The sequence below is a fragment of the Acomys russatus genome, chromosome 15 (assembly GCF_903995435.1).
Source record: "Acomys russatus chromosome 15, mAcoRus1.1, whole genome shotgun sequence".
NCBI classification, from domain to species: domain Eukaryota; kingdom Metazoa; phylum Chordata; class Mammalia; order Rodentia; family Muridae; genus Acomys; species Acomys russatus.
Genome location: NC_067151.1, coordinates 10,629,939 through 10,655,944, shown reverse-complemented (window position 1 = coordinate 10,655,944; position 26,006 = coordinate 10,629,939). Strand labels below are relative to the sequence as shown.

At 40.4% G+C, this 26,006-nt stretch overlaps 1 protein-coding gene across 1 annotated transcript in view; it reads left to right on the top strand.

The window, feature by feature from the left end:
* Positions 1 to 26,006, top strand: part of LOC127199148 (EGF-like and EMI domain-containing protein 1) — a 572,097-nt gene that overhangs the window by 370,817 nt on the left and 175,274 nt on the right. Inside the window, exons 5-6 of the mRNA XM_051157028.1 lie at positions 13,718 to 13,855; positions 17,693 to 17,707. Coding sequence (XP_051012985.1) covers positions 13,718 to 13,855; positions 17,693 to 17,707 — 153 coding nt within the window. The remainder of the gene's footprint in view (positions 1 to 13,717; positions 13,856 to 17,692; positions 17,708 to 26,006) is intronic.

Below are 26,006 nucleotides of genomic sequence, written 5' to 3'. Positions count from 1 at the left end.
CAGGCACAGCTTTTTTTTTTTTTTTTTTTAGAAAGATGACTGAGACATCGTAGACTTAAAAGCACACATTTTATATAAAAATAGCACCTCCTCTTCCCTGTGAGCGCATGCCTCTTCTATTAATGCAAACGATCAGGGGCCATTCTGAAAAGACCACTAATAAGGTACCAGCACCAAATATTGGGAAGGAAATGGATTTTTCAGGGGAGAGTAAGAAGGAGGCAAGAATGATCAAGAAAAAAACATCACAAATTAAATGGACTATAGATAATGCGCATGGAATAGATATGCTGCCATCCCTTTTGTATTTTCAGAGAACAGCTCTCTGCCTGCAAAGCCACAAAATGGCACAAATACAAATACATCTATTTGCCTGCTGGGATTAAATTTCTCTAATTACACAGCCCCACTTGATATGGAGGGCCGACGCATCACCTCTTGTTTCTTTTCTTTCTTTCTTTCTTTTTTTTTTCTTTTGCAATCATTGTTATATCCGTGCTCTATAATCAGCGTTCATCACAGCTAATTAGAGCCGCTTCGTCTGCTGTTCCTGAGACCTGACATTCCTAGGAGTTCAACTGCAAATTCATTTTAAATATCTCTGGGCTCTGGGGGGGAATGAAAATGCTAGGGTTGTATTATTCCCAAATGGCTTTTTGAAATTTTAATGTACTGTGATTTTCTTCTGTTTTTATGGCATTTTAATGATTAGTCACAGAGCAAGAAAGCAAGTCTTACTTAAAACTTTGTATTCTCGGCCCCTGATTTACAGTCATGAGAGGAGCCTCAATCTTTCTTCTTGGTAAAGAAAATGGTATCTGTCTCTAGAACAGATACTCACTGCATTAGAAAACATTCTGTGCTGATTTCTCTTTGAGGAGAGATAGTATTGTTGCTTTTCATCATTTACAAGTCCAAAGCAATTTCCTTCCAGCAAATTTTAAAATTTTTCAATTCTAAGTTGCAGTGGTGGCAACAACAGTAAAATCAACGATGTCTGTCATACGAATGTATGTTCCATAAAGACCTGAGGTTTCCAACACATATTCGGGGGGTCTCAACTGGCTACCCCACATCCTGTTACTAAGGTCACCCTAACTTTTGAGAGCTTGTTAAAAGAGTGAATCTAAGTGCACGTCAGTCACTGCTCACAGTGTGGTCACTGTGTTGCCCTGCATTGTTTTCATCATTGTTCATGGTTTATATGTCCTTTCTGCTATTGTGCCATGACTTAGGCTAAAACATTCCCCTGGAAACAAACCTTTCTTAATGGACAAGCATTTTGAATCCTGCTCTTTATAAGCACCCAGGACATGGATGGTATGTGCAGATGAACACATAATGGCAGTGAATTCCGAAGGGCTCTAGTAGACAGGAACTAATTCACAGCCATAGTGAGTTTGTAGAGCGAGTAAAAGTCAGGGAGAAAATATGGAAGGCTTCCTAGCTGGGGTGATAGTCACGCTGAGATGCAAAGGCACTAATAAGAGCTAAAATTTATGGGGTGTCATTTTGTTGTTCTTCTAAGTACCTAAGAGGATCATCTCCTTTAAATCCTGAGAAAACTATATAAAGTGCTATGTGGTACTGCCACTTTCCAGACAGGGGGACTAAAGCTTAGAAGTTAGGTCTTTGAAGAAGTACAACTCAGATCTTATTTTCTAAAGCTGTCTATAATAGCAGCCCCCTTCCTAGAGGTTTTCAACATGTTTGCTGTTGCTTCATTAAGAAGAGAGCCTCATCCCTTTTTCTTGAATCTGCATTTCGTGAAGATTCTAAGACAAAGAGAGTGTACCTGGAAACGATGCTGTGGATGCTCCCGAGGTTAGGCAGGAAGGAAGGTCTGTACCCACTGGAACATTATTCTGAGACTCTGACCTTCTGTAGCTGTGAGGTTACCCAACTAGGAAGAGACCATCCTGGAAAGCTTAGGTTTAAGGTGGAGAGGAAGAAACAAGGAAGAGAGGAGAAAGAGGAGACACCAAACCCTAGAAGCTTCCAGTCGTTCCAGCTCCAGCCACAATAGGACTATGCCAAGGAATGAACTGGAGCCAGTACTGCTGGACAAGTCTGTTTCTAGGTCCTGACCCACAGAAACTTCTAGATAACAAAGTAGTTGTAGTTACAGCCACTGTGTTTTAGGGTGATTCCTTACATAAAGGGCATTAACCAAAATGCTACGTCTAAGTCTGGAGTCACAGTTTGACCTTTGGCTTCATAGCACCTTCTTTTGTCCTAGAAGATATGCACTCTTCTTCACATGGATGTGTGTGTGTGTGTGTGTGTGTGTGTGTGTGTGTGTGTGTGTGAGAGAGAGAGAGAGAGAGAGAGAGAGAGAGAGAGACAGACAGACAGACAGACAGACAGACAGACAGAGACAGAGAGAGAAAGTGAGAGGGAACATGAAACACTTTTGCACTAAGGCTATTTTTTCCACCTAGGGTTGAAAATTACACAAAGGATGCAAACAAGTAAAATTTACAGAGCTCATAAATATATCAGTTGTCACATCTGTAAAAGTCAACTGTCCTGTAACTGGGGAGATACATGTCACATGTTTGGAGTGATGACTTCGAACTATATGGTAAAGCATTTCTATTGGGTGGAAACTAATTTTGAAATGAGGCAACAATTTCTAACAGAAATTTGACCGAAGACAAATTCCCTTTGAGACAGAAAGCTTGAATTTTAATGAGTTGAAAACAGTTGTTTTTAGTTAAAACAATTCATGGAGCTCATGCACCCCTACAAACAAGCAAACTTATTGGAGATGACCTTGAAAAAACAGTGTCTTCATCCTTGGATGCCATGTCTCAGTATAAAATAGTTACTAAATAAGGGACTGAGAATGATTTCTTAGTGTCTCAGTTTATTTATAAAATATGGGCCAGTAACTAACTTTCCATCCAAGAATTATCTGCACTTGTCATATAGTCAACGCAGAGATTTTTCCAGATCACAAAGGGCTACTTCGTGAACAAATACCTACAGTTAAAAGTTTATCTCCTCCTTGACACATGTAAAATGGACACTGCACACCAATGTTACATCTGTGATTAGCATCATCTTGTGATGCAGGAACATTTGGAATCCAGCCAAGGGATGAGCTTGAGACAGCACTTTGTGCCTCTCTGTCTAGAGGCTCATGTGACCTAGCTACTCATCTTCTTCTCCTCCTCCCCCTCCCTCCCTCCCTTCCTCCCTCCCTTCCTCCCTCCCTTCCTTCCTACGTTCATTTCTTTCTCTCTCTCCTTCCTGTCTTTCTTTCTTTCTTTCTTTCTTTCTTTCTTTCTTTCTTTCTTTCTTTTGTGTTAGAATACCTTGCTTGTGAGAACTTCATACATGGGTACCACATCTGTGATGTGCCTACCTCCTCCCCTTATAACTCTTCCAGTGTTCCCATCCCAAATTCATGACCTTGTCTTTAATCACTTTTGTTGCATTTATATATGTATGTACACACACATATAATCTACTAAGTACATTTTGTGTTGCTAGTATGTAAATGTGTCTATGGCTGGACATTTGCAATTTGGCAGCCTATGGGAGAGCTTATCACTGGAGAAGGCTAATTCTTCCCCCTCTTAGCAAGATCAATTAATTTAGCTCTAACAGTGATCTGGGATAGAAGTTTCTCAATTACTATGGTTATTCAAATGATTTATTTAACTTTATAAATTATAAGGTATACTTTGTCTCCCTAATGTGTGAACTTCAAATACTACTCTAAGTGTGAAGATTTTAATGACAACGTCGATTTTATACAGTGATATAATGCAATTAGAGTTGTTATATTTATGTTACATTGCAATATATGACTAGTTTTATTGTGGATAGCATACAGAAATATAAACAATATTATTGTTTTTACCTTAAAATAACAATTTGTTTCATGTACTGGTGAAAGATTTACAGAGGAGTGTAGGGATAAGGAGAAAGAACTCTCAAGCAAAAGAGATGAGAGGACACACTCAGTCCTGATGCAACTTGATGACCTGGGGTGGATGAAAAGGGTGCTTCACTTTTCTGATGAATAGGGGAGGGGGAGAAGTAGGGAGGTGGGACAGGGAGACGAGGCAAGACCAGGATGTAAAGTGAATAAATAACTTTTTAAAAATACAAAAAAAAAAAAAAAAGTCACTAATCCTTTTCTAGAGACCCTGAGTTCAATTCCCAGCAACCACCTTATGACTCACAACCACCTGTAATGAGATCTGGTGCCCTCTTCTGGCACCTGCAGGTGTACATGCAGAGAGAACACTGTATACATAGTAAATATATCTTCTAAAAAGTCAGGATGATATGCAAGATTTTCACAGACTGTGGAAATTGTCACAAAGGAATCATAAAGTATTCTCAACATAAAGTGAAAGTATGCATTCTAAGCTGGGTCACATATATTGAGTTTGGAGAAAGGTTTAAAGCAAAACATTTCTCATCTTACTCTTTGCTCTGTTGCAACTACCACTCTACGATCTATCTGTCAAGCTTCTAAAATCCACATGAAAATTCGCTAACACCATAACAACAGATTAAATGAAGCATGGAACTTGAGATTGATGCCTCATTTAAGAAAATGATCACAGACAAAGAATCCAAATCTATTAATTGTGTTAAAGGTGAAAATTAATAGCTGCCTTATGCTGATATTTTTCTTACCCATTTTAGGTCCTACTGTAATTTTTGTCCTAGAAGGGAAATGTGACACTGCTCTTGGAACCATCATATTTAATTCTCAGAGAGACTGCAGTTTGTCATCACAGATGGAGCGATAGCCTTGATGGTATCATTGAACCTTTGTCATGGCTAACCTGGAAGACTTGCTGTGTGTCAGAAAATTTTGTCATTCATCTTGCTTTTGAAAGACCAAATTTATTTGCAACCTTGAATGACATTGGCTACATGAAACAGCCTGAAATCTATCATGCCTGAGTCTTATAAAAACCGCAATTTGAAACCCTGAGTATTGACCTGGTTTTCAGAACCATCTTCAAAGTCAATGACTTTCAAATATTTACTTACGAACCTGGAGGGGTTTTTTTTTTTGGTTGTTTTTGTTTTTGTTTTTGTTTTTTGAGTTTTTTCATCTGGTAACAGAAACTTTGTGTTTACATGGAATATTTTTCTGAGTACATGAGGTAACCTAACATGTACCATGTGTTCTTATTTTATTTTAGGGAAAAGCAGAAACCAATGCCATTAAAAACACATGTATATGTCTTATGTTCGTAACTGTCAAATGAGTAACTAGAAAGCCAAGAGATCAAGATAGTCAGGGTTTAAATTCCCTTTGGATTATTCAGCCAACAGGTGAGACAGTCATCTTAAATTGACAGCAACATTGTGTGAAAGTGCATCCACAGGAAGCAATGTTGTTTTTGAGCTTTTGTTTTGAAAAATGTGCAATAGACTATATCTGAATGTGGACTTCTAATTCTATCCATGCTATTGTTCAGTTCAAATTAAACAGAGAAATTGAGCACTTTCTATTAAGCAGGTTTGATGTTTTAGGCATATGTGTGTGTGAGGGGGTTGTCTCTGAAACACCCACGGTCAGCAAGGTGACCATCCTCAGGAGGCAAGAAGGCACTGAGTTCAACACAACTATGTCACTGCTGTGGCTTCAAACTTTGGGAATCTGACCACAAGTAATTTATATGAGGCATCTTCAACCACAGCACAATTTGGGGAAATTTTTCTTGGCGATAATTAACTCAGTCCCATGTGTACAGTAAAGCATACATCAATTTTTTTGAGACGCAAAGTAAGCTAAATAAAATCAGATGCGAGTACGTTGACACTCTTTGTAAAGTACCTTTTGTAAAGGTGCATTCTGTAGCCTGACTGAGAAAAACAAGCTTCTGATGAGGGTCTGGAGGAGCATCCAGTACAGTCTCACACAGATGGTTCAAAGGTCACTAGGTTAGACTGCAAGTCTGCTCTCAGCCCCCTGGGTAGGTAACAGGTATTACCCTCCGGTTGAAGGAGCAACACAGTGTGCTAGCATTGCAGGTTCCCCTCATGCTTGTTCATGAGCATAAGAAGCTCTGTGGGTCCTACATGTGTCAGAACGAAAAACCAATACTGTTCTTGTAACAATAATGGCTACTATTTACACAGCTTATTTTATACCACAAAATGCACTATATACTATGAACATGTAATATAGTCTGACTCTCATGGGAGCCTTAAAATGTGTTCTCTGATCTGTACTATTCTGTAACATATGTAAATACACACACTCTTACTGTGCAGAGATGCATGCAGATGCAAATATGGATTCTTTGGAAAATTGGCTGTTGATTACTGGACAGCCATCCTTGAGGTTGAGGATTTAATTTTTAATATTTACATTGATATTTTTTCCTTTTCTTTAATTAAAAACATATAATACATTATGTGCAACATGATTTTCCTCTTAAGGATATAGTTGAAACAGACTGAATTGATGGGAAGAAGCAAGAAACTGTGACTTAACATGCTCCAATATTGTTTTCTTTATTTTATCGTTGTAGTTGAAACTCGATCATTCTGAATGTGAGATTTTAAAAGGTAGGGTATGGCTCATTGATAAAGAGTAATTTCTTTAAAAAATATGAGGCCTGTGGTTCAAACCTAGTATCATAAACATAAATATTTTAAACATTGATTATATTTTATAATTTTTGATTATGTCTATATATATAATTCTCTCTCTCTCTCTCTCTCTCTCTCTCTCTCTCTCTCTCTCTCTCTCTCTGTGTGTGTGTGTGTGTGTGTGTGTGTGTGTGTGTGTGTGTGTGTGTGTGTGTGTGTGTGTGTATGAGCTTGTATGAGTGCAGATGTCTGGGGAGTCCAGAAGAGGACTGAGGGACCTTTGGAGCCAGAGTTAATTGGTTGGGTGAGAGCTGCCCTGCGTGGGTGCTGAGAACTGAATTTGGGTACTCTGCAAAACCAGGGAATATTCTTAAACACTGTTCTGTATGTCCTTCTCCTGAAATAAGTTTTCCATGAGAGTATCTATAAGCTTTCCCATGTATGCCTTTTATTTCTGGTGCTTCATTTAAACTCTAAAAATATAAAGAATATTTTATACTATAGTTAGATATTGGTGTGCTGCTAAAATTTCTCCCAAGCAAAAAGACATTAAGTTCTTTTGTATTGTTTCTATATAATAATTATTTTGATCAGCAAAACCTATAATTTCATTTTATTTTAACTTTATCACATTGTAATCTAATATTATCAGTTTGTGAGTCTTCGGAAAGTATGGAGTCAGATTTGGTTTTATGTTTATTGGTAGTGTACATTAGGATTAAGATAAATGACTGCATACTAGAGGGGAATCCCCACTCACCATATTTTGTGAGTATCTTAAAGTCATTTTTAGCTTTCTGACATACTCTTACAAAGGTATGCTTCTTCATATCCCTTCTGATTAAAGGGCTTTGCACCTGACTTCCATGAAATCAGTAATTGGGGAATAGGTAGGTCTCCTGCGAGCATGAGGTGCAGGTGACTGTGGCATGCCGCTAGTGCTTTAGTCTTAGAGGGCTAGCTTTGACCCCTCAATCACAATGCCTACCTCTGCACAGCGACTTTGCTCCAAAGAGTATGAAAGACTCAGGGCAGCTTTGTTACTGTAAAATGAGGGACCTGGAAGGTTCTAAGTCAGCCTGACGATCGAGCTCAGCAGCAACCAAGCTGAGTCTTGTTGATGTGAAAATTACACTCTATCCTGATGGTTTTCCCTCTTCAAAACACACGACCCTAGCCTAAAACAAGAAAGACGTAAGACAAAGTCAAATCACCAGTTGTGCTACACAGCGTCTGACTAGTTTTTCTCCAAATTCCCAAGGACATCAAAACTAAAGAAAGTCTGAGACGTTAGGAGACACGGCAACTAAATGTGGTGTGATGTCATGGGCAGAACCCTGAGAGAGAGAGAGAGAGAGAGAGAGAGGGAGGTGTTGTGTGAAAACAGGAAACGTCAATAAAGTGTGACTATGTAACAATGGCCTATTGATACTGACCAGTAATTAAATAAATGTAGCTAACTAACGTAAGAAATTTATAATCCTGTGGTGTGCAAGATGTGTGCTACAGGGAAACTTTTAATTCTGCAGTTGCAAAATGGTAAAATGAAAATTCAGGTGAAGACATATGACAGCAAAAAGATTCTTACCTAATTACCAATATGAAAATACATATTCTGTTCAATTAAAAAACAACAACATTGTTCCAGAAAGAGGCAGGTAAGTGAAGAAAGAAATGACAAGTCCCAGAAAAAGTGACTATTAGGATGAACCTAATTTATTGATCACATAAAGTGATAATACAAGGTGGACATGGTTTAAATATCTGAAACTACCATAGTGATGACAATGATACAAAAAGCTGAACCCTAAGGAACCCTAGAGGCAAAGGAGCCCTAGTGACTAGAACCTCTGCAAGTGGTTAAATGCTAACTTATATTATGATCTAATAATGAGTGCTGTGCTGTCTGTAGTTACCACCAAAAGTAATAAGTTAAGATATAGCAGACAGGTGAAAAAAATGAGGAAAAATTGTAAACTAAAAGAATAAATTTAAAGGGGGGGGGCTACTTGTGGATAGAAATTACAAGACAGATGGTAATACCATAGAAACATGGAAATGGCAGATTTAGTTAAAATATACCAGTAATCAGGGATCAGTGGAATAGTGTCATCATAGAGTTCAAAGAGTAAGGTATCTGGAATGTTTTTGTGTTAAGAGAGAGCTAGCATATGTTCAAATAATACATAGAGTAATTCTCAAATGGGTGGATAATGAAGTGTAAAAGTCAGCTTTAGAGAATGAAATTCATGCAGTCAGCGAAAGGAAATTAAGGCACGTAACAATGACCCAAAAGTCAACTTTAATGAGAGATGGTGGATCTAAAAAGGCACACTTTATAAGAAAGGGTCATATCTGCTGGGGAGATGTGACTATGTTAAGAAATCTTGGAAATGTACAAAACAAAACTTCAAGTCATAAAGGACAAACAGTCGAATAAAGAGATTGAGAAGCAAGTACAAAAATATAAAAAGCCCAAGTAGCAAACTAGAGCTAATTAACTATGCATGATTATACATATGTGAAATGTATATATATATATGTATGTATATATATATATATATATATATATATATATATATATAATTTAACCCCATATTGAGCAACTGTTAGACTATAAAGCAATTTAACAATGTTTGAAGAATTGAGTTTTGTTGCATATATATTGTCTCTGTCATGAAATTGATCTGCTATTTCATAGCAAGAGACAAGAAAGTCCTCAGCAGCTTTGAGAAAGACCAGAAAATATAATTTAAAATAATATGAAGAAAAATAATGTTCCTTATAGTAGGAAGGATTTTGAGTTGAATAATAATTAATGTGAAAAACTGCGAGGCATAGCCAAGACTTTAGCTTTAGGAAAATATATACCCTACCGAAAATACCTCAGTGAAATGTGCTGTCTTCAGAAGCCACCATAGTTTCTTTGTCTCTCAGATCACACACGAAACTGTTCTATAAAAGGAATATTTTCTCTTCTTCCTCCTCCTGTCCCTGTCCTCCTCCTCCTTCTCCTTTTCCTCCTTCCCCTGGAATCTCAGCTGTTCTGCCGTGCATTTGCTCAATAAATGCACAAGTGATACCATTAGCTTCGAAGAGTGGGTCACAGAAAATCCAGCTGGTTCTGTTCCAACCTCTTGAAATAGTCTCTCTCTGGGGATGAAAGCTACCATATAAAATCTCTAGACTTTGAGAAGAAGCAGAAAGAAAGCTCGGGGTTGGCATGTGGAGGGGATGCTTTAACAAGGAGAGAAATACCTAGCAACCAAGCAGAGGTCCCAGAACTTCCATCCAGATCCCAACCTGTGAGTGACCAGCCAGCACACAGGGTGAGTCCAACTGCCAAGAGATAGTTAAGGAGGAAGACGAATGAGAAATGCTGAAAAATGAATGTGCTTAGACCTTTGTTTTGGAAAACACAAGACAGGTGATGAGCGGCCGACAGAGAGAGAATGGAGGATGTGCTGGTCTGAGTGAGAACAGGCTCACTCAGTCTCCAGTTGATGAGCCTTCAGGGAAGGATTAGGAGGTGTGGTCTTTTAGTCACTGGAAGTGGGCTGTTAGGTTTCAAAAGCTCCCACCAGGCCCAGTGTTGCTCTCTGCTCTCCCCTGGCCCCCCTCCTGCCTATGGATCAGGATGGAGTTTTCAGCTACTGCTCCAGCAACATGTGGGCTGCCATAATCTGTTCCCCTCCATGATAATAAAGGACTATCTGTCTGAAACTGTAAGCAAGCCTCCAATTAAATGCTTCCTATTGTAAAAGTTGTGCTTGGTCACGGTTTTTGAGTGTCTAAGAAAGAAGTATATAAGATGATATATAGATGATCAATAAATGAAATAGATAGATAGATAGATAGATAGATAGATAGATAGATGAGAGATAGGTAATACATGATGGAAGAGAGATAAATTACAAACAGATGATAAACAATGGAAAGATATAAGAAAATTGAAAAAATCTTAGTAAAAGTAAAAAAAGAAGACACTTTACCTAATGTAAACATATTATCACAGTGTTCCTTCAAAATGACTTCCAAGAGCAAGAATGGAGACTTAAGTGAAGATTGGACAAGTCGGGTATCTAAAAGCTAGCATGAAAATACTGAGAAAAGCTTACCAGCAGTATATTCAGACATTTATGTGAAATTTTTTAAAAAGCCTAGAATCATACAATTTACCCCAATGTATTTAGCTGTATAATTGAATATTTTATATATAATAAATAAACTTAGCTCATTACACGCAAAAAAAAAAAACTAGTCACACACAGAAACACAATACACAAACATAGCCACATGCTCCGGGTGGCATAATAAATGTACTCAAACATTCAAGTAAGAAATAAAACCAAATTCTGTTCAGACACAGAAGACAGAAGAAATAGTTCCAACCTGCTTTTGTTTCCATTCAATGTGGGTGTCAGAACGTGGTGCTACAAATCATGTGGGGAGGGGGCAGAAAGGGGAAGAAAGAGTCACATCATAAGCATAATCACTAAAGTCATTTTTAAAATTCTACTTGAACCCAGAAATATATTAAAAGAGCACAATATATTGGTAGAATTTATTTTACAGATGCAGAAATCAGTAAATGTCACTCACCACCTTATAGAATTAATAAGAAAACCAGGTAATTTTCTGCATAGATTCAGTCATGGTAACACTTTTACCACTTGTTCATGGTTCAAATAGGTATGTAATCAAGACATTCTTAATCTGCTCAGATGAATCCCCATAGACAAAATAGAAATATAGATTCACTTCCACTCCTATGAGGTACATGTTCAACACCATCGTTTCAAACCTTGAAGGAAGATAAAATGGATCGTGAACATCTCTTTTGTTTGAGATTTTTACTTTAACACCAATAAGTGAAATAACCAATATTTTAAGAGTTAAACAAATTGACAAACTATTTGAACAAACCTCTCAACAGATGTCACCCAAATGGCCAATAACATGAAATATTCTTAGCCCAATTAATAACCAGGAAAATGCAAATTAACTCACAACATGATGCTATTATAAAATTCCCAGAGGACCTGAAGCAGAAAAAGGACATCCCAAATACTGGAAAGAATTAGTAGCATCTGGTTCCCAATACACAGCTGGTGGGAGTACAAATTAGAATAATCTTTTGGGAAAATGCTTGGATATAAATACTAAAGTAGAACTTGGCAGACTTTGTGATCCTGTGATTCCAGTTGAGATATATTCTCCAGTGGAAGTACATGTTACATGTATAACTCCATCAAAGGCTTGCTTATGTAAGAATATTTATGTCAATGTTCTTCAGAGTCACTGAAACCAAAAACATGACCAACTATGCTTCATCTGTGAAATGAACAAATACACATTCTGACAAATATGTAGAAGACAATATTTTTAGGGAGTTAAGGAGCAGTGACCTGCCCATTCATGCTGCACATGGATGTGTCTCAAAAACAGGATGATTAATGAAAGAAGGCAGACATGTGCATGTGCGCGTGCATGTGTGCGTGTGCAACACACACACGCGTGTGTGCACATAGTGCACTCACAGATACACACAAAGTGTCACAGTACAAGTTCCTCTCTACACACTATATAAAATCAAAGCTCACTGATAGTCTCTATAATACAAACAGCTGTGACCTCCGGCACAGCGTGCTCCTTGAACAATAGTCATAGCCGACCTCACAGGAAGATTGTGCTACTTGTCTGGGGGATTGGCTCAGCAGCAAAGTATTGCCTAACACACACACACACACACACACACACACACACACACACACACACACACACACACACACACACACATGCCCTCAGGTTGGACCCCCTACAATTTAAAAAAAAAGCTTTGCACTTGCATTATTTATTTTTGCAAAATCAAAATATGGACTTTAGGATTGGATACTTTTTGTATGCATGGCATACTTCATTGAATAACTTAAAAACAAGCAAAGGCAATTTCAAAGGTTGTATATCCAGGGTAGCCATGGCTCCTAAAGTCTAACCTAGAGTTCCCGTAGCTCACTCTGCCTGTAGCCTCCTCCTTCGTGCAGTGGCAGTTACTTCCTGCTCTCATAGTTGCTCTGGTTGGGCTCCCAGCCCCTCTATCTGCTTCTACTTGGTTCTCCTGTTCCTCACTGGTCAGGCTCCACTACCCTCTTTCTTCCTGCAGTTCCTATCCTTACCTATCCTGTTCCTATGCTTTCCCTTCTCCTGTGCCCTCTCCCATCCACACTCATTGTAGTGAGCAAGGATCTGTCAGGATGACTATCCTGCATCACCAAACATGCTGAACTGACCAGAACTGTACGAATAGTACCTGGGAGGTCGCTATCCAGTCTCCAAAAGAGTACAGCTTGGGTATTAGTTGGGTATGATGAATGCATAGTTCTATAACTAAAGTTCACTTTCAGCCATGGGTTGGGAAGTAGGCACAACCGAGCCATAGCTCTGTTAAGTCCCCAACACATGCTACATTCTACAGAACGCTACCATGTGTCTGTCTGTGTTCTGGATCTCACCCTGAAATGTTGACTGGCATGAAATTTTTATATCTGTCATACGAACTCCAAAAATCTACAACACTGAAAGCTCCTTATTTAACTATGCAAAAGTAGTACTTCAGATTTCAAAGACTAGGATATCGGTATTTCTCTAGAGCATGTTGGCTCTGATTAAAATGAGATGCGACTGGGGAAGTGGCTCACTAGATAAAACACTTGCTGCGGAAGCTTAGACCTGAGACTGAATACCATGCACTGCCTGGCCGGGCAGTGCACATCTGTAATCCTAGTGCTTCTGTGCAAAGATGCGGCAGAAAGGGAGATCTCACAAATTCACAGGGCAGCTGCCTGAGGATGCAACAGGAAGGACCTGTATCAAGCAGGGCTGAAGGTGAGGACACCTGAGGTTTTCCTGTGAGCTCCATCTGCATGCTGTGGCATGAACATGCCTGCAGTCACCCACATACTCACACATATGCACAGACACAAAATAAATACAATAAAAAGATATGCTCTTTTCTCCCCCTCCCTTAGCTCTGAAGAGGAAGGAAAGTAAAACTGTTGGATTCATTTTAGGAGAGGCACTGAAGTTCCTTTCTGTGTGTTTAGTTTAAAGAGGCTGATTCTATGTAACTGTCCAATTGCAGATATAAATGAATGTGCCATTGACAATGGTGGCTGTCAAGACCAATGCTGCAATACGATTGGCAGTTATTACTGCAGATGTCAAGCTGGCCAAAAGCTGGATGAAGACAGCAGAGCTTATGAAGGTACCAGTCAATGCTGTCCATTTGCTGCTGAGAAAACAGAACATCTATATAATCCCAAAGATGAGGCTTTTTTTTTTTTTTCATCCAAAGCCGGTCGAAGCACTTGTGTTAAATGCTGTCAAGAGCATATATTCTTCCTGTGCCTAGATTACCAAATTGCAACCCACTAGAATGTTTCAAGTAGCTTATTATAGGCAGCATGCTAGTGTTGGTTGTGCCATGTTCTGAATATAGAATTTCAATCATTCATTTAAGTCCTGGGGTAAAGTGCATTTTGAACTTATTTCATTTATTTTTATAGCAAAAAAAAAAAAAAAACCCAGTGCTTTTCATAAAATAGTCATATGTTTCTAAAGTAGAAATGGGAGACGCAAAGATTACATGGGGATAGCATCGTCGTATCAAAGGAGCTTTTGTTCTTTCTTTTTCAAATTAGTTCCTTTCTTTTTAATTTTTAAATTCATCATCTTATTTACCTGACAGTGCCATTGAGTTTCTGTTCTGTATTAGGCATTATTCTACGCCTTAGAGATGTAAAATTAATGAGCAATGAAGTCTTCCCTGAAGGAAATCATTGATTAGAGGTAAAGATGGAAACGTGTGCTCAGATCTTACAAACTGATGTGCTCAGGCATTCTTAAGTGGGGTTAAATGCACCGGAAACAATGAGGTGTGGGTTTACTCACAGCTCTACCCTTAATTGTATAACCTCGGGCGAGTTACTTAATCTCTCTGAGACTGGCATAGTCTATAAAATTTAAGATAACACTAGCTCCTGGAACTGCTGGCAGAGTTGCTTTGAGACCTAAATTTGACGATGCAGTCAAAACAGCGCAGAGGGTGACATAGCCTAGGCTCAGAGGATGAGCATGCACTGTGCTTACATTCAGCTTTCTGGCTGCTCTTGGGAAAGTGGAGGGGCTCAGAGAGGGCTTCCTACTCTGAGCACAGAGCAGGGGCTTTAGCCTCTGAGCATCCCATGTGCCACTCCCTGTGGTCTTTTCTGGCTTTTTTTTTTTTTTTCCTGATTCATAACATGACTTATCACTTCATAAATTCAGGCATCACTGTTGATTTTTTGTTTGTTTGTTTGTTTGTTTAGGAAGTAGAAATGTATTCTAGTGTGTTGTGGACATTGATCTTGTGAAATCTCACTTCCTGCCTCCCCAAACACTGTTCATAGTGAGACATATGTAAATAAAGAGGTAAATAGAGGGAATGGGAGAAATCTCTAGTTGATTGAGGTATGGGTTTGGTAGGGATTGCTCAGATCACTCACAGCTCAAATGGTGAGTCTGCTCCACCATGGCTTGAACATGCTATAATTTGGAAGATTTCAGGTAGATAGGCAGGGATGCTCAAGGCCAACAGAATCTGTGGCCTTCTGTGACAGGCTTCGCTCAGAGAAAGCGCTTCGGGGAAGGTATTAATTCGTAAGGGCAAAGCTGCTACTCCATTCTTTCATTCACCTGTAGTGGATGTAAACATGCTATTGTTTTGATCACAAGTGTGGGATGTGAAACAGACTTGTGTGAGGGTGTGTGGTGTTTGTTCACTGGAAACAAACTTGTGAGAGTACCTGTGGGGTCTGTCCACTAGAAGAGAGACCGCCTCTTGCAGGAGCATTGTCTTTGCTGATAAACATCCTACCACGAACTCTGAGTCTCCTCAGTGCATCCCTACTCTGAAAAAAAAAATATATGCTCCAAACCAGAAGCCTTGCTTTTGCTTTTTGGTTTTTGCATTGCTTCCTATAGTTAGGTTGTTCTCTGCAACCGCTACAAGACACTCCAAGAGAGAAGTGCACCAGAGAATGCTTAGAGGTTCCAGGTTCTAGCTGCTGCTCCAGGTTCTGCCTGCTGCAGTTGCAGTCACTTTTGCTTAATTGTTGGGGTGCTGTTTAACGGTCTGCTGGAATCCTGACTATGAAGAGTGGAATTGCTCTAAAGAAAGGAGTCTAAAAAGTTCTACTTCTCCTGTTCCCATTAACCTCTTTTCTCTCCTATTCAGGTGGGTGGGAAGGGAGGTATGGGCATTAAAGAACCCTAAATAATGTAGATTTGTAAAAGTTCAAAAGCCTACTTTCACCTCTTTGGTATAATAACTAACCTTGGGTGTAGATGGTAGTAGTACTCCACTATGGATTCAATATCAGAGATGTCCAAGTTAAAAGAGAAAGCATGGCCACTGATGACAACACAGACTTTACAGTGAGATGTTCCTAGTCGTGACCTTTCCCGGTTCTGACAGGCAGTGACTGATGCATTGTCCTTTTGCTGAAGATTGTCGTAACCATCAATTTTCTTGTCATAAAAGCATATCACATGTCTACCCCAGCTACTCTCTGTTGGCATTTGATGCCAGGTATTAGACTGGCAGTGCAGATTAGATTGTATAGCTCGGCTCCCTTAACTCTCTTCTCTTCTAGTGGGACCAAGTTGCCCCACAAACACTCAGATATTTAGTAAAGTGTTTCCTCTGGCTGCATTTGATTGTGGTAGCTTTACAGAAACTGTAGGAATAGAGCTGCACTGAGGAGACTGGGCAGTGGCATCCAGGGTAGGGCTGCACCAGGAGACTGGGCAGCGGCATCCAGGGTAGGGCTGCACTGAGGAGACTGGGCAGTGGCATCCAGGGTAGGGCTGCACCAGGAGACTGGGCAGCGGCATCCAGGGTAGAGCTGCACTGAGACTGGACAGCGGCATCCAGGGTAGGGCTGCACCAGGAGACTGGGCAGCGGCATCCAGGGTAGAGCTGCACTGAGACTGGACAGCGGCATCCAGGGTAGGGCTGCACTGAGGAGACTGGGCAGCGGCATCCAGGGTAGGGCTGCACCGAGGAGACTGGGCAGTGGCATCCAGGGTAGGGCTGCACCGAGGAGACTGGGCAGCGGCATCCAGGGTAGGGCTGCACCAAGGAGACTGGACATGGCATCCAGGGTAGGGGTGGTTTGCTGCTAATGAGGACTCCAGAACTGAGAATAGAGATGTGGAAAGAAGCATCCTTACCACAAAGACCCCTCACCCCCAGTCTCATTCATCTGACACTCTTTGTTTTTAAGTGGCTGTTTGGTAGAGAAGGTGCTGGCTCAGTAGCTGACCATGTGATGAGCTTAAACTTGTTCGTATACATAGTGTTGACATGAATACACAACTCCCACTTCAAAGGGAGTAAGAGATAATTTATTCTGGAGCCAAATATAAGTGACCATGACCTGGGCCTGGAAACCCTGATCAGCTTAGCCCATGTTAGCTCATACCCTCACAGTTCTATGAGAGTTTATAGTAACAGAAAAAGGAAGGCATAAACCAAGACACTTTTTAATTCATTGGTGGAAATATCAGTTAGGTGGGTCACAAAATCTGAGGAAATCTTTGTTATAGACCTTAGATGCCTTCTGAAAGTACGCTTAGCCTTTCGGTTGGTATGACCAAAGCCTACTCATGAAACTTGCATAGCAAGTGCCTCTACTCTCTCGGACATCTCAGAAACCTTTTCCGTTTATTCTGAAAGGAATGTGAACATTCAGTAGATTTTCTGATTCACAGTCCAAGTGGTTAGCTTCTTACAAGGTAGAGATTAGAGAAATTAGGGGAAGCCCTGCCTGCCACTGGAACCTGTGGATTACTAATATGCAGACTTACCCATGGAAACCTTCTGAAAAAACACTTTCTTCTCTTATTTTTGTCCTTGTTATAGTATTTCAAAATGTTCAGATATGCAAATGTCTTCACATTCTAGAAAAATGCAGTTCTCATTTATTGATAAGTTACATTTCTAATACTTTCCCGAGGAGTCTACCCACATCTAGGCAGAATCAGCTGGTGGTTTCTCACCTGTTCTTTGTAGCAGTAGTTCTCAACCAAGGTATCCTTTCCTCTACAGACACTTGAAAATGTCTACGATACTGCTTGTCTTCACAGATGTGAAGACAGGACGCCGCCAGCATCTGCTGCTTACAGGGAAGGATGTGGTTCGGAGTCTTCTGTGGCTCTGCCTTTCCCAAGGCTGGCCCTGTTCTTTCTTCGCATCATATCTCTTTTTACACGTCTTATTTTTTTTCTAGACTCTGCGGATTTCTTTGTATTGGTGCCTATGTTCATACACATGGATCATTTCCTTCTACTCATGACTTGCTGTTCTCTATTCAGAACGTTACTCCAGCATCTGTGCTCATGGTACCATTGAGTCTTATTTCTGGTCATTATTTACACTCTCTTTCCTTTCCTGCAGAGGTCAAGTATGCCTCTACTATAGAACTTCTTACATAGCTGGGCAATTACATACATTCATACAGGTAAGGTTTACTACTTGTCATTCCCAACAGAGTGCCCAACATAGAGTGGCATTCCATGAGTGCTCGTTGAATGCGTAAGCCATTCTGTGAGATATTTGTCAGTACACCTTGTATTTTTTTTCTTGTGTACGCATTTTGCCAACCCCTTTCATTCTTTGAATATTTTTTAGAAGTCTTATTTTTTTTCCAGAATAAACCACTCGGCTACCAAAAAGTCATAATTAACTGTTTTCTGATATCATGTCTTCTAAATTTATAGGGAAAGTCATGGTGGTGGATGTAGTGACAGCAGACATCCACCTTCCATGGTTGCTATCCAGCCTCAGGCAGTGTGGCTAGGGCAGAGTGGCAGTACTACAGTGCTCTGGTGCTCTGACAGAGCTCCCTAGGGCCCTGATTCACAGAAAATAAAAACTGCCCCAGGAAGAGCCACTGATTTGCCCCAAGTGCCTGGTATTTATTTGTAGAAATAGGGAACAAAATCCTATTCCCCTTTCCCTAGTTGCCATTCTTCTCAATTGACCCATTGTCTGGTCTGACCTGTACACATTCACTGAATGACTAGTGTGCTCAGTAACTTGAGACTATCTGAGTAACACAAGGCACAATATCTTCCTTCATAAGGTTTCAGTGCCATGGACATATATAACTGTGTGAGATCATAAGTGACAGAACATGTCCTTATAGTATATACTTTGACAGTTCACCAAGCCAGCTCTCTGCTCACTCTTCTTTCCTTTCCTTTCCTTTTCTTTTCTTTCCTTTTGTAAGTGCAGTGAACTTTATTGATGGCATTCAAGAGAGAAAGCCTCCCTTGGACCCTCCCTTTTTTCTGGGGGTCTGGGATAGAAACTGTGAGGGAGATGCTCAGTGTCAGGGCCTGAGTTGGGACAAGAACTCCTCAGCATCCAAGAGCCTCTCTCTCTCTCTCTCTCTCTCTCTCTCTCTCTCTCTCTCTCTCTCTCTTGCTCTCATGTCCTTGCTTGGATGGTTGGTCCAGAGCTTCTTACTCCTTGAAGGCTGTGTAGACCAATAGGTCCTCCACCTTGTTGCTCTAGCTGTATTCATTGTCATACCTGGAAATGAGCTTTGCAAAGTTGTTGTTGAGAGCAATGTCAGCCCCAGCATCAAAGATGGAAGAGTGGGAGTCACTGTTAAAGTTGCAGAAGACAGCCTGGTCCTCAGTGTAGCCTAGGATGCCCTTTAGTGTGTCCTCAAGTACCTTCTTTACCACATTTTTGATGTCATCATACATGGCAGGTTCCTCTAGTCTGCATGCCAGATCTACGATGGACACAGTGGGGGTAGGAGCATGGAAGGTCATGCCAGTGAGCTTCCTGTTCAGCTCTGGGATGACCTTGCCCACAGCCTTGGCAGCACCAGTGGATGCAGGGATGATGTTCTGGGCAGCCCCACAGCCATCGCTTTTTCTGGAAGATTCATCCACAGTCTTCTGGGTAGCCATGATGGCATGAACTGTGGTCATGTGTCCTTCCATGATACCAAAGTTGTCATGGATGACCTTGGCCAGGGAAGCTAAGAAGTTGGCGGTACAGGAAGCATTGCTGACAATCTAGAGTGAGTGGTCACACTTCTCATGGTTCTCATACATCACAAACATGGGGTCATGAGCAGAAGGGGCATAGATGATATCCCTTTTCACCACACACTTCAAGAGGGCCCAGCCTTCTTCATGGTGGTGAAGACACCAGTAGACTCCACAATGTACTCAGCACCAGCATCACCCCATTGATGTTAGTATAATCTTGCTCCTGGAAGATGGTGATGGGCTTACGGTTGATGACAAGCTTCCCATTCTCAGCCTTGACTGTGCCGTTGAAACTGCTATAGGTAGCATCATACTGGAACCTGTAGACCATGTAGTTGAGGTCAATGAAGGGGACATTGATGGCAACAACCTCCACTTTGCCAGATAAGAAGCCCTAGTAACCAGGCGCTCAGTACAGCCAAACCCGTTACTCAGACCTTCACCATCATGTCAAGGGATGAGACTGTAACTGTACTAGAAACTTTGGGTGTTTCTGGAAAGGCGAGGAGCAGAGAGCCCATGATCACTGCTCTTAAAGTAGCTGACTGCTTACCCTGGTATTAGGGGTCCCCAAAGGTACAGGCATGTGCTTAACCACCTTGCCTTCAGGAAAGCCTTCCTGTTGTGTGATGTACATTGTGCTTTGCTGAAATGTAAGTCCCTGAATTTATATTCATAGTTCAGAAAGATATGGGCAGAATCCTTTTCTATAGTGATTATTTTGGAAACATACCTTTCTCATACACATCTCAAATTAAAAAGAAGTCTATGCTTTGTCAAACACTGAGAGATATTGATAAAAACACATATAATGTAGTTACAGATACACAATTGTATTTGAGATGACAAAAGCTTCTTGAAAGTATTATAAAGGACTCACTTATTTTCATGTATTACTTCTCTTAGTCCTTTATGAAAAATATCTTACCACTCCACTAATGTTCCACAGCATATGAAGGTTATGATGATTCCCCTGCCTCAGAGCTTAACCAGGAATGTACATATGCAAAACAAATTGAGAAAAATCCTGGTCTAGCCTCATGTGCTAATGACAGGTTTATATCTCTTGAAAATGTATTGCTGCATTCACAATAACAGAATGCATTACATTGAAAAAGGTTGCTTAATTTTTTTAGTTTTATTACAGTTATACAATTACATGAAGATTTATTATTTTACTTCATTTATTTATTCATGGATGCAAGCATTCATTTATTCACTCACTCATGCCCTAAACATATCTGCCCTTTGCAGTGTGCACCATGTCAAGAAAATAACAGGAACTTGAGCTGTATTTATTTCTCTAACATTTGCTAACTGAAATTTAGCGCTAGATACTTAATATAGGTAAGATTTTTTTATCATCTATAAAACCAAAATAACAATATTTATCATGACAGAGACTGGAGGCTTAAATAGGGCATTGGATGAAGTCACTGTGATAGTGGAAAACCTTTCTGATGCTTCTCTATGACCAAATTTTAAAAAATGGATGCTTGTGTATGTAACATTCCTGATCTCCCTCTACCTCCTGACTTTCATGAAATCTCCTTCTTCCTAGGAGAGGATACAGGTTTGTGGTGACAAAGTAGGCCGTGGAATTTGGTTCACCTTGTGTTTCCTCTTTGAAACCAGCACATTGGATCTGTGACAGCCCAAAGGCAGTGATGGTTGCCACAGGCACTGCTGTGGTGTGTGCTTTGGGCAGAACTGACTTCACATGGGAAGACTGAGCTTCTCTGGCTGCACCTGTGGCTTGCTTGGGCAGGGAGGGGTGGTTGTGTAGGAGTCCCACCGTTTTGTCACCCATAAATTCTATTCTCAAGTCTTAAATTTAACAAAATCAACATTTACCATCCATCTCCACCTGGATATTTTAGGCTAGAATTAATTCAAAAATTCAGGCAGACAGCATACATTTCCTTTGGAACCTTCTCAAAATAAAATACTAAGCAATATTTTCTAGTGCGTAATAGATGCTAAAGAAAATGCACATTTCTTGTTCTCTTCTCCTTCACTTCCTTCTGTAGTATTTGAGGTTGAAGGTTAAAGAATGCGACCAGCAGTATTTGTTCCTCTCCAAGGAGCTTCCAGTTCAATAAAAGAGATAAGATGGGTACACAAACAGCCATAGTATAGAGATCAGGGTAAATCTGAAGCAGGCAAAAGCCAAGTGCCTTGGGGCCTGAGAGTAGAAAGATGCCACCCAATGACGAATCAAAACAAGCTGCACAGAAATTAGAGTCCCAGGACGGAGTGCCCTCATTCCACATCCTTAATAAAACCCCTGTTAGAAACCCACAATCGCCACGTGCTTGCGGTCTCACTTGCTTTTGGTTGACATCAAAACGGTTCTTAAGAACAAAACTGCCAGTGCTACAGCTTGGGCAGTCTTTGCACAAACACTGATGACTTTCTTCAGTACCCATGCCTTTTGGACTAGAAAGAAATACTGGAAAACTCAAAACTAAAGCTTTGCTGTGAAAATTAAAACTCTCTTCATTGCTTTTTATTCCCTCCTTCTAAATAATTCTGTAGTTTTCTCCTAATAATTCAGGAGAATTATTTCACACTCACCCAGTTTCAGCATATATGTATGTATATATATATGTGTGTGTATATATGTGCTCAATATATATGCATATATATGTATATATGCAGTTAGGAGTCTATTAAAGAGAGTTTATCTGATACAAAGTCCCAAGATAAGCTGGCTCACTCTTCAGGTTTCACAGGGACATGCAGATGAGTGGAATTTATAAGAGAGAAATGAGAAAAATAAGCCTGCTGCCTATTACTGTTAGTGATTTAAAAAGGGTGTGGTGGCTGTATCCAACACAACCACCTAAGGAAGGAAGAGTTGTGCTGCTAGAGATTTTCCTCTTGGCAGGTAAGGTGTGAAGGTGTAGCTGCTCTGGGTGTTACTGCAGCACTGTGAGGAAGCTGGTGATGCATCCAGAGTTAAGAGACAGGGAAATGAATGTGAGTGCTCAGCTTCTCCTGTCCCAGGACTGTAGGGACATCCTATGGGATGGCACCGAATGTACTCAAAGTGAACTTTTCCTCCTCAACCCAGCTTAAATTTCTCTCTAAACTCCCTCAAAGATACTTCTGGTCTTAGGTAATTACAAATCCAACTGAGCTGACATTGAAGACTTACCATAATTGGGGTGTCATTCATATCAAAATTGTAAGAGATAGAAGACCCAGAAATCTACCATGAGATCGTGTCTCCTGGAAAGGGCAGGAAGCTATGCTCATGATACATCAACAGTATGGCTTCCTGAACAAGATCTAAAAAACGGCAATACCATTACACGTACTAAATTGGAGGCTCGAACAACTAATGACTTTGCTAGAGGGAAAATTAATCTCTCCTGGATACGATCCCCCTAATTGGTTGCTAAATAATAAGATATCATTCCTGGAATCATATACGCATGAGCAACACTAAGTTGACTCAGCACATTTTATTATATATTTATAAATAATATATGCAACATATGAAGATATGTGCAACAAAACAGAAAAAGAGGCCATAAATTTGAGAGGGAGTGTGGGGGACATGGAAGAGGTAAAAAGGTGTAGGCATGAGGGATTGTAAGGAAGAAAAGGAAGAGGGAAAATAATGTAATTATATTTTAATTAAATTAAAAAAACACAATTAAACCTTCTGCCTCAGCCACCTGTGACAATTTCACTGAAAAACAATGATAGCGGGGATCTGTGTAAGGAATTGGGGGGCTGGTGAGGAGTTGGAGTGAGGATCTGTGTAAGGAGTTGGGGGGCTGGTGAGGAGTTGGAGTGAGGATCTGTGTAAGGAGTTGGGGGGCTGGTGAGGAGTTGGAGTGAGGATCTGTGTAAGGAGTTGGGGGGCTGGTGAGGAGTTGGAGTGAGGATCTGTGTAAGGAATTGGGGGGCTGGTGAGGAGTTGGAGTGAGGATCTGTGTAAGGAGTTGGGGGGCTGGTGAGAAGTTGGAGTGAGGAGCAATAGGAGACCTCTTGTTGGAAATTTGGCATACCAGTTTTGCTTCACCATGTCACTAGGTTTTAAATTCTGAACAATAGACTATTTTATTCATGTTTGTGGTTCTCTGTTCAATAGTTTAACACATGTTAATATTATGAAAGATCATATTATTACATGAGCTTTTCTAGGACTCTTGACTGCAGCATCGCCTCCTTACTTCTTCAGATATGTGTGCAGTCTCCAGATATATTTAGAATATAGAATTCAAAACATCAATGTCATTTTTAGTTATAGGCTTATCTTTTCAGGAACCTGAAATATGGAGGACAGTTTTCTTCTCTTATCAAATCCGTATTACTTTCCATTGCTGCCATAACAAGTAGGCATGACGACTTAGTTTTAATTTTCTTGTGGAAGGAAATTTCTTTTCAGTTTTAAAATAATAGATATGTTCCTTAAATAAGGATATAATATTTATGTGTAAATTCTAATCAGAACACAAGCCACGCCTTTAATCCCAGCACTCAGGAAGCAGAGGCAGGTGGATTGCTGTGAGTTTGAGGCCAGCCTTGTGTACAAAGTGAGTCCAGGACAGCTAAGGCTACACAGAGAAACCCTGTCTCAAAAACCAAAACAAAATGAAATGAAACAAAAAAACAAAAAACAAATAAACAAAAAATATCAACCTCATCGAAAGATGAAGCTACTGATTTGGGGGCGGAAAACTGAAACTATGCTTCCCATAAATAAAAAAATGCACACTCATGAATCTGGAGCTGTGGTGCCTGCACCACCGCAGTACCAAGTCGAGGGTGAGGGACTGCGGATTTACCTCATTCACATACATGTGCGCGCGCACACACACACACAATAGCACAGCGGGTCCTTTGTGCCGCAGCAGCGGCAGCAGCGGTTTATTCTTCTCATTCCCTTCAGAGTTCCAAAGAGCCTTCTTATAGGCAGCAAAACAGGAATCCTCGTCCCAGGTGAAATCCCTCAAGAGGTGATTGCACACAGGAGGAAAAGTCTCGAGGAAGGGAGGGGTGCGTTCTCAGAGCAGTAAACATGACTAGCTAACCAAGATAAACACAGACACGAAAGCTGCTAGAAACAGACATGAAACAGCAAGACAAGCAGACAGCCCAGTTGGGCCTGGTTCCTACATAGAGCATTTTCTAGGATGCTGTTTTGGTTTTCACACAGGGCCAGTAGGCCTCTGGCACTGTACCAAAGTAAAGGATTCCCTGAATGTGTTCCAAAGTACTGAGGGTAATGGGCCATAAATTCATTGCTGTCATCAAAGCGTGGTGCTATCTTTAATCGGCACTGCACACTGAGGAAAGCAATTGGTCCATTCCAAAACCCCTTGTTAATATACCAGTAATAATCCACCTGGCAATGTGAGCAATGCTACTTAACGTATAAGGCTCTTGCTGTCCAGGCAAACACCTGGGAAGAGGAGAGATGTTAGACTTGGCTGATCTCTTCTTGGCACTGAATCATGGTGACTCCATTTAGAGTTGAGACAGAGAGAAAAAAGAAGGGAGATAGTATAGGTTCCTCCATCTGTGTAGGATGTGTGGTCCGTGAGAGGGGCAGGCACCATGAAAACAAGAATGAGCACCAAAAGGACAGGATGCACAGCTGCAGCCTGTGCTGTGACTAAGCACATATTTCTGTGTTTTAAGGTGTTCTAGTTCCAACAAGCAGGTGGGACATTTGAACTCTTATAGCACTCTTTGCGATAGCACAGACACCCAAAGGAGTGTGATAAAAAGTCTTTTCCCTGCTTCATGTACATTTTCATGTACTTTTAAACACTTTTGGCATGTTTTAAATGATTCCTTGCTAGCTCATCAAAAATTGTTAGCTATAGTTAAAAGATGGTTATAAACTGAATCCTGTTAGGAGAACAAATAATTTGATTTGAAATCATATCCTAAAGAAAAAAAAAAAACTGGGAACTCCACGTTTATATCAATTATTAGAGATGAGTTGAGTCTCCAGATCCAAGACCCTGAAACCCAAAGCCAGTTAGTTATCTGGTTATTTCTAACACAATTCCCTAGACTTTAAATAACCATAACATTTTAGAGGTCTGCCTGTTCTCTGGAAATCAAAGTAAACTTGCAGCCAAGAAAATTAGGTAAATTGCATTTCATTACTGCTGTCCTTATTAAAAGTGAGTTGGTTTAATCTCTCTAAAGAAAGAGTAAGGTATGGGAAAGCCGAATAGCGTATAAAAGTGCTGTAATTAGGACACCCCCCCCCCCCAGTTCACACAGCACAATGTGTCTTAAACTCCAGTGTATGTAATATCCCTACAGGACATACTCAAATACACATTCTC